The sequence below is a fragment of the Empidonax traillii genome, unplaced genomic scaffold (genome assembly GCF_003031625.1).
Source record: "Empidonax traillii isolate 1590-97213 ecotype Southwest subspecies unplaced genomic scaffold, ASM303162v1 scaffold621:size378804, whole genome shotgun sequence".
Lineage (NCBI taxonomy): Eukaryota > Metazoa > Chordata > Aves > Passeriformes > Tyrannidae > Empidonax > Empidonax traillii.
In genome coordinates, this window is record NW_020955814.1 from 136,215 (window position 1) to 146,135 (window position 9,921).

A 9,921-nucleotide genomic window follows, 5' to 3' on the forward strand; every position below is an offset into this window, starting at 1 on the left:
GAAGAATCTGATGTGAGCAGCATATCTCCAGGATAAGTAATTCATCTGTTTTTATTGTGCAAAAAAAAAAAAAAAAAAAAAAATGGAAGAGAGAGTAGATACCTGCTGCCGAACTGTGTGAAGAGACTTGTATCATTACCTTTGTGGAAGAAGAATGAAGGGTTCTTTCAAGGGAACCACCATTAGCATGGTGTGAGCAGAAATGGAAAAGAGCTGAAAGGAGACAAAGACTTTAGAAGGCAAAGAACATGCAAAGACAGGCAATAGAAACATTTATTAAAGGGAATAAAGATCATCTGCTTTATAAGAAAAGGAAGGAAAGGACTTCACAAATTATTTGCCATGTAAAGGATTGGAATTCTCTTTCCAGTCTCATATCTTCCATCTTTATTTTTCTATCTCAGTTTCTGCTATGAGATCTTTATGTGGAGTAAGTTGATTGTGTGACCAAAATAATCCTTCTCTATTCTGTATTCATTCATGAGAGCTCCTAATACTTTCAAAGGCAGTCAACTCTGTGGTCCTTGGCCAAATCACTGAAAGGGACTTTAGGAAGCAAATACTCCAGCTGAGAAAATAAAGGGATATGTAAAAGATAGTGAAATACAAAGAAAAAGTAAAGATATAAATAAAAAGGAGAAAAAAGACTCATAAAGAAAGGGGGGGAATAATGTAGAAAAATTATTAATAAATAAAAGTTTTAGGAAGAATGAAATAAAAGCAGCATGGAAGGAACAAGGTCTAAAATAATAAGAAATAAAAAAACAGGAAAGGAGAGAAGAAATATACAGTTAAAATAGTCAGTCTCATCAATAAAGTATAAGAGCATCAGGCAAAACAAAAGCAAAGTGGTGTGAAGTCATTTTGATTTATGACATGAAAAATAAAATAAGAGAGAGAACAAAAATAGAGAGATGAGCTCCACTGGAATTTCTTCTCTCTCCTGTTTCCACATTGCATTTATTTTCAGGCATTGTGTATCTCAGACTTCTATCCCTCACATTCCTCATTTCATTCTTCAATAATTTGTGGAGACAGCTCTTGCCAATTTTGTGACTGTCAGTAAAATGAAGTCTAGGCCTGTAACAACCCTCTCTTACTTTCATGTGAGTGAGTCTCAGATTCCTCTGTCTTCAGAAATTGATGTAGTTTATTTTCAGGTTACCATACAGGAGTGCGAGTAGAATCAGGCAGAGTTGATTCTAGTAATGTGAAGAACTGAAATTTTAGAAGAACGGAAATTTTAGTCAGTATTGGAAAGTGCAGCATATATTGCAGACTTCATATTATAGTTGCTCATTTAAGAAATGCTACATTTTGCCCCAAAGCATTCAGAAACACAAAACAACTGGATTTGGTTGATTGAGTAAATACAAATGCAGGCTGCCTTATGAAGAAAAGGGAGCAGCAAGCTACAATAACTTCCCAGTATAGTTTTGAATTGAGATCTCTGAAGTTATGTTTGTGCTGTGTGTTGATGTGCTAAATTTGCTAGCATATTTTAAAGACATAAAATTCCCACATTAAAAAGCTAATTCACTTTTTTCATTAAAATTTACTTGCTTTATGTCTAGCTCACATTGTGAACTAATAGCCAACATAATCTTCTCTTCATAAACTAGGGTGTTTTTCAGTTATATACACACAAAAGGCATTTGAAATCAAAACTGTCTATCCACATTCCATTTTTATACCTCTGAGGGCCAAGAAAGATTTTCCTTTACATTTGTTCTGGGAAAAAATCCTCCCCAGGCTAAAATCTTGTATGTCAAATATAATCGCAGAGTGAATTATAAACTGCTCATAATAAGTCTTTATATTAATGGAAGCATGGTTATAGTCTTTACTATAATATGGTATCTCTGGTTTCAATTATACTTTGCACAATGCAATATATCTTTAGGAGTATCTGCTGTAATTATTCAGGTAGTGGTGTAATGCAGAATAGAATAAGGAAAAAAACAGGCATTTGTCGTTTTACAGAGATGGAGAGGGATTTTATTAGTCATTTAGCGGGAGCAGCTCTTTCCTGGTGCCAGCAGATTAGTGTGTGCTGGTGTATGGAAATTGTTCTTCAGAATTCTATTTTTGTCCCTCAGCAGAGTTTAGAGTTGTTCTGGAATTACACAGAGAAGCTATACATGATTAGCAGAAAGTAAAATTGATTTAATACAAATTACTACTGCAAATATTTTTTCACAGAAGTTCACTTTGGTCCGGACATGAAGGCTGGGAGGTTTTTTCTACTTAAATGGATTTTATCAATTAAGATCAAAGAGCTGTAGAAATCAGAGATGGAAAAAATCTTGTCAGGTCATGTCTTCTGTCAATGTAAGAGCATTTTTTATAGAATATTTCTCCAATACATAGTCAAATTTCACTTTCAAGACTAGAGTAAAAGGCTTCCACTGTTTCCTTAGCATATTATTGCATAGTTACATAAACTTTCTTTATTCCCAGCATGGTCTCTCATTTTTTTCAGATTTTTCCCAGACCAGTTTTGTTTATGTGTTTATATCCTTCTAAGGTTTCTGAACAAGCTTCTGTGTTTGCTTCTTCCAGAGACAATGTTGTATCACTCTTTTATCCTTTCCTCTTAAAAGTATTTTTTGCTTCTCCCCTCTGAAATTTCCCCAGTTTACAGGCACAATTTGGCTTCTGCCAGTGTAGAGCACCAATGCAGAACTGTCACTGGTGTTTTTCAAAAAAGGCTATCACACTCTTTCCTGCTTAAGTTGAGATGTGACCTTTTTTTTGGAAGATTTATAATTGTGCATGGGTTGCAGTTCATTGCCTACCCACACCCCTCGTTTTTTTCAGAACTGTACGACTCCCTGCCACTGAATAACTGCAATGGTCTTCAGCTCTTTAGGTAGTCCCTTTATTACTTACCCTTGCACTTCTCCAGCAGCTGGGATTCTTCAGCTTGGAAAAGAGATGACTGAGGAGTGAATAGGGAATGATTATTCATATCTCCTATAATATAAAATACAGGAGCATCAAATGAAATGCCAAAGAGATAAACAACATAATTTCCTTTGTCGCATTATACTTATTTAAATTGTGGAATTCACTACTCTAGCACATTTTAGATGTCAAAACAAGCTCCTCCCAAGGAAATTCCTAAACTACTGAAGACCTAGGGAAGGTATTGTAGTAGAAATGTCACTTTATACGTGCCCTGAAACATCATAGCAGAACCTGGTCAAATACAAAATACTGTGCTCTACTAACATTAATACTCAAGTGGATCTCCAACCGATCCTTGAAAAAAACCCCAGCTTCCAGTGTAATTATTATTTTGGCTAAAATCTTTCTCAATTTTCCAGGTACATAAAGGGAACAGCTTTTTGAAAAGAAATATACTGGTATTACTGGTTCAGCAACTCATTTGATGCATGAAATTTTCACCCCTTACTTCACTCAGCTGCTGCCTTTTGTTAGTTTTAAGTGTAGAATGAGATGGTTGATTTCTGAAAGCATTTAAGTATGTGTGGAAAACCCCATTCATAAAAAATAAAAAATAAAAAATAAACTTCATATAAGAGAAGAAGTATATATGCAATTGCAAAGTAATTATCTTCATGGGTTAGGCTTTTTATGTATCATACAGAAACTAGGAGAACAATTGAATAAAATGTCAACTTCCGGTTGGGACTGAAGGGGCACTCGTATCCTTATAAGTTTCCCAATGACTTCATGCTTCCAAATATGTTGCCTCTCTCAAAAAATAACACTGCAGTCATTTCAAGATAATGATGTAGTAGTGAGGGGGACCTGATCGTTTACCTAGTGGTGTCAGTGACAATACTGCAAATAACTTTCAGTGTTGCAGGATCACATTCATAACCAGCATCCTTTGGTTTTCAGAAACCTGCATAATTTCACTGCTGCCATTTGGGTGTGTGGCAATTATATACTTTTTATGTCTTTGAAGAATAGACTGTGGCAGCACTTGTACTGTATTTTATAGTATGCAGCCATGGAAAAAAAAGTGAAGCACAAGCACAAAACAGATGTCCTTTGTGAGTTTAAAATAAATGTGTTTGTGATTAGATTCTTGTTGAGCCCAAGAAAAATCCTCACTGAGATAAACCTGTGGTATGACCTGTTTGGTCATAACCGGTGTGAACTAAAAACAAAATTGCAGTAGTTGCCTTTCTCTGACAATAGCACAGTTGAATATGTTGCAGTCTGTTAGATATGTCTTTGTGCCATGTGAACAGTGATAGAGTTTTCTGCTTGCAAAACCTAATAATCCAGCTATGCCAGGAATATTTTCACTGTGGTTAAACAGACTTGAGGCAAAATAAAAATGCTCCAATTTTACAAATCACAGTACCTAGCAATCTATAAATTTCTTCCTAGTTTTTGTTTTACTTAATATTCTCAGTCAGACGATTCAATGATATCTGGTTTATTACTGAACTCTAGCTTAAAAATAGCCTTTTCAAGCATTTTTCAAAGCGACTCCTGTAAATTTCACCTTGTTATTTGCTGTACATGTTTGTTCTTTTGTAACCACTAAACCTTTTCAGTTGTAGATGTGCTCTAATTGTATCTTAAGAATAGATCCTTCTTCATCAGAAATATGTAGATTTCATCAGGTGCTGATTTACAGTGCAGTGATGAAGGCCTATGTCAAAGGTACACTTGTACCGTGGCCCTCTTAATATGAATGAAAAGAAAGAATTTAGCTGCTTTAATAATTTGGGTATAATTTCCTCATTTTTTTCTTGCCTCCAAAACCTTTGTTGTTTCCATGTTTTCATGTTACTTAGTCAGGAAGAGTTGTTTAATTTGTTTTAAAGTATTCTCTTTAAAGTGTGTTAGGTTAAATCAAGCCTTGATGATTAAAGATAACTTCTCCAAAGCTTGTTATTTTTGGTTGGTTTAATTGTATTAGGTTGTTCTTTGATACTGCTTCCCAGCCCTTTAGGCATCAGAGTGTCGACAGTGTTACAGAGATACTCTTCGTATTATTGTGGATTGGAGCATTAAAATTTTACTACAAAACAAGACAACATGTAACCAAGTGGTACTGTCAGAGGCTTAGGGACAAGACATCTCCTGCTCTCTACAAATGAAAGATTTGTAAAATAATTTCTTTCAGTTTCGGGAAAACCAAACAGCTTACTAAAACCTGCAGGTATTTTAAAGCAAATAAAATCAAAGTCAGAGACATTATTCTTCTTGACTTGGTGACTTTGATTTGTATCTCACTGAAGAAATTAGATGCAATTTGAAAAGGTTTCTTTACCATGATTTAAGCCAGCTTACTTTATCACAAAAATTAGGGTTAAAATGTAGCAGTAAGCCTTCTTGGGTTTTTTGGGGTAGTCTCCTTCCTGAAGATGATTTGTTTCCAATCTCATGTTTTTTGCACTCTTTTCAGCTTTTGTAACCCAGCTTCTTCTTTATACATCTCTTTAATCTACCGCAAGACATTTAATTTCCAACCTTAGAAGGAAAAAAGATATTTTTATCCCTTATTTATAATATTTCTGCTTCTTTTTGATATAATTTGACTTTATAATTGGTTTTGTTTATAATCTAAAATATTCTGTGCTAAATTATTTGTGATATGTCTGAGCAATCATATTCTGTTGCATTTTATTCAAGTGATTACTTCACTAGTAAATCATTCTTGCTTTATATCAGATGCTTTGAATCAGATTTGTCATAACTTTAAAACAAAATCATTGCTTTCTCCATCCAGATTGTCATTGCAAACAAACAAGCTGAAGCTATGGCAAGTGTAGATGGCTTTGGCTTGATTTTGCTGTCATTTTTTCCATTAAAATCAATGGAGTTGTACCAATGTACTAAGCGTGATGAAGGAAAGGATCAATTTCTGTATACCTATAAAAATCTAAATCATAAATATGTATAGGTAGCTCTGTAAAAAGTATAAATATGATGATAATTTTCAAATATCACAAAAGTATAGAAATAGATATATTTATACACCAACAGGTTCAATTGCATGCAAATAACATGCACATCATGCATCCCGGTGAAATGCAGTCTGGTTTATTTCAGGGAAAATAAAATTACATTGGTCTAATAAATTATGCAAAGTCATGCATTAATCTTAAATTATCAAGATAAAATCTACATCCTCTTACAGAATACCTAATATATACCTGATAGGGAAACAGGAATGTTATTTAGACTCATTAATATGATTTGGTGAATAGTCCCCTTGTTAATACAACCTCTTTTTTCTTTTTTTTTTTTTTTTTTACTGCTTAATAGAGAAGAAAATCACGTTATTCGGACCTTGACTTTGAAGTAAGTTTACTGAATTATTCCTGATTATTAAAAGCATTTTCCTAAAAGTAAATGTGAAGTGTTCATTTTAGCAGATTTTAGCCTTCTGACATAGTGGATGTAATAGGGTTTTTCAATTAGTACTGTACAGAACATGATGAACAATTCATTAAAAATACTTTGGTGCAACTTGTTTGCAAAATGTTCTGAGATCAAACTGTCATATTGCAATATTAACCATCACGATTTCAGTTTTTAAATTCTTTGCCTCATTTTCATCTGGATTTGTTTTGTTGGATTTTTTTTCCGTTGCTGGCTATCTACCTATTGAAAAAGTGTAACACTTTTGTAGGACAGGATACATCAGGTAGCTTTGTTCAAAAGATTCTTGATAATTTGGTTTATCTCTCTTCAATACTAATTTACGGGCATACGAGTTTCACATCCAAGTAGGGATTATGAATGTGTCAAATTTTGAATGATAAAGTGCTGAAGATGTCAAAGCTAACAGATCACATGCTAAATAAAAACCAAGTTCATATAAGGTTCTTTAGGCTGGATATCCACAATTTCAGACTCTAGACCCTTTTGAGTGAAGAGGTTAAGTTGTGATAGTTATTGACTATTTTGTTCTACCTCAGTCAGTATGATTGGTCTCTTAGAGTTTTGTTTATTTGAGGGGTTTTTTCTCTGATCCCTACCGGAAGGAATGCAACAGTTCATTTTCAAGGGAATGTTCATAATTTATGGGTTTGGGATTTTTACATCGGTTGTCTGTTCATGCATAGAAGTAGTTTGATACAATTCATTATGTGTGTCTCCAGAGAAGCTGAACAAATGTATTCGCAAAGAACCTACAGATCTTGAGATAAATTTGAAAGACAGCAATCAGTATATATCAACCATAAATTCAAAAATTGCCCTGTTTGCATGTGCAAACAAAAGCAATTTTTATTATTTTTTGGGCTGTAAGCACACACACATACTGCCAGATTTCAAATTCTAGTTTGTAGAAAAGAAAGAGGCAGAACTAGCCATAGCAGTGGCCATAGGAGCCTTGCAAGGAAGAAGGGTTTGATTCGATGACCTGCTTTTGCTGAAATACTGATCCTCCATGTTTGATGATGGTTTCTTAGTAGTTTAACATCATGCCTTAATCTCTTGGGTCATTTTGCCCCAGAAACTATAGCTGCCTTAAGTCCTCATGTAATATTTCAAATAATGCACCAGAGAAAGATTCACACAGGAAATGTTAAGGAAAATAAAATAAAATAAAATAAAATTAAATAAATAAATAAAATTAAATTAAAATATTTCCTCAAATATGTTTTAGGATAAATGCATAGAAAGTAAGAAGAAACAGTAGCAAAATCCTGATGAGCAAAACAATTCTAAAATATGGTCAGAAGTTTTATAATTATAGTGATATAAAGAATTCTAAATTTGACGGTTCTTTATTGAAAAGTAGAAATATACTGTTCACAATCAGAGCATTCTCTGTGGACAGGTACTAAAACATTCTTCCTATCACTCGGGAACATAATCTGACACCATATCAATACCCACAATGCAGTATACATTCTCCTCTCAAGAATCAGGCCACCCATTATGTATTTTCTCTTGACTCACATAGTTTCACAGAATCACAGAATGGGTAAGGTAGGAAGGGACCACAGTAGGTCAACTGGTCCAACCACTCTGCTCAAGCAGGGTCATCCTAGAGCACATTGCACAGGATTGTGTCCTGACAATTCTTGAATATCTGCAGTGAAGGAGACTCCACAATCTCTCTGGGCAATCTTGTTCCAGTGCATGGTCATCTGCATAGTAAAGAAGTTCTTCCTCGTATTCAGGTGGGATTTCCTGTGCATCATTTTCTGCCAATTACCTCTTGTCCTGTTGCTCGGCACCACCAAGAAGAGCCTGGATCCATCCTCTTGACACCCCCCCTTCAGATACAAACGTACAATGATGATATCCTCTCAGATATTTCTTCTCAAGGTTGAACAGGTCCAGCTCCCTTAGCCTTTCCTTATAAGAGAGATGTTCAAGTCCCTTAATCATATTTGTTGTCCACCACTGGATCCATTCCAGGAGTTCCATGTCTCTCCTGTACTGAGGAGCCCAGAACTTGGCTCAGCACTCCAGATTTGCCTCACCAGGGCTTAGTAGAGGGGCAGGATCACTTTCCTCAACCTGATGGCAATGCTATTCCTAATGCACCCAGGAATACCATTGGCTTTCTTGGGCACAGGGGCACACTGCTGGATCATGGACAGCTTGTTGTCCACCAAGAGGACCCTGAGGTCCTTCTCCACAGAGCTGCTTTCCAGCAGATTGGCCCAGCCTGTGCTGGAGCCCAGCGTTATTCTTCATTGGGTACAGGACACTGCACTTGCCTTTGTTGAATTTCAGACGGTTCTTCTCTGCCCATCTCTCCAACTTGTTGAGATCCTTCTGAAGGGCTGCACAGCACTCTGGGCTATCAGCAACTCCTCCCAGCTTTGTGTTGTTGTGTATTTAAGATGCTTTACACCTTTGTCTTGACTTGTTGCAATATTGTTGCTTCATGGTCTAATATTTTTAGAATTACTATTAAAATGCAGGAAAATATATTTATTTGTAAAAAGGAAAGGATGAGGCCATTGGGGGTGACTTCTGAGGACGTGAGAGTGGTAACAATACTGTGCCAGTTGCTACTGTGTTTTAGAAGTATGGACTCAGACTAATCCCATCTCACCTCCCTGTTTTATGATTCCTCTGATTATATCTGTAGGCTTTCCTGTATCCTTGCACTTTGCATGTCCATCTCTCTAAGGTAAAACCAAATTAAAAAGCTATAAAATGTTTAAATGGCCACCCTGATTCCTTCAGTCAGTAAGACATCCTGATGAAGGGAATTGAGATAGTATGGTGTGTCCAAAATGCTGCTATTTGGATACCTCAAAGCAGCTTGACCACAAAATAGAATAGAGTCTGGAGGTGAGATCAAGCCAGAGTGATTGGATATACTACTTAAATGTTTATCACTTTCTCTGCTCTGTCTCTGAGCAGTCCCAGCTGGCAGTCTCTGAGACAATGCCCTTCCACAGTTCTCAGGAAAACAAATGATAGAATGACATGGATGTGGTTCTGAGGATAAGAGATGCTAAGTATGCAGTATGGACAAGTTTGGCTCCCTATGTTCTTTTCCTTTTAACACTCTCCCAGCAATGTCTAAACCCTCAATTTCTCACACATGTCTACAGCCATATAAGACAAACACTCAGGCTGTGCCCAGCTTACTAAATTAGGTATTTGAGGGAATATTCCTGGGTGACAAATTTCCAGATTCTATATGGATTAATTTTAGAATGACATTCACTATTTTAGTCTGGATGACCTTTGCCTCTCCAAAAAGTTTTTGAGGGTCATTAGGGAACCAGCACCGTCTGGGAGCCATTTACAATAGACAATTTGACTGTAGATTTCTTATTTGGGAGACTAAGAGAATTTAGAATAATTTAGTATTCACTGGGAACATTCCATGTTAGATGGTGCCAGAGAATAGTCTTGGATATGTTTGACTTAATACTGCAGAGTCATAGTTTCATAGTTTAAAAAAAAAAAAAAAAAAAAAAAAAAAAAAAAAAAAAAAAAAAAAAAAAA

The 9,921-nt window shown here is 35.5% G+C and overlaps 1 protein-coding gene across 1 annotated transcript in view; it reads left to right on the top strand.

Moving 5' to 3' along the window:
- The window catches only part of LOC114065116 (adhesion G protein-coupled receptor B3-like), a 100,891-nt gene that overhangs the window by 83,391 nt on the left and 7,579 nt on the right, over positions 1-9,921 (top strand). Inside the window, exon 16 of the mRNA XM_027898766.1 lies at positions 6,259-6,294. Within this exon, the coding sequence (XP_027754567.1) occupies positions 6,259-6,294 (36 nt within the window). The remainder of the gene's footprint in view (positions 1-6,258; positions 6,295-9,921) is intronic.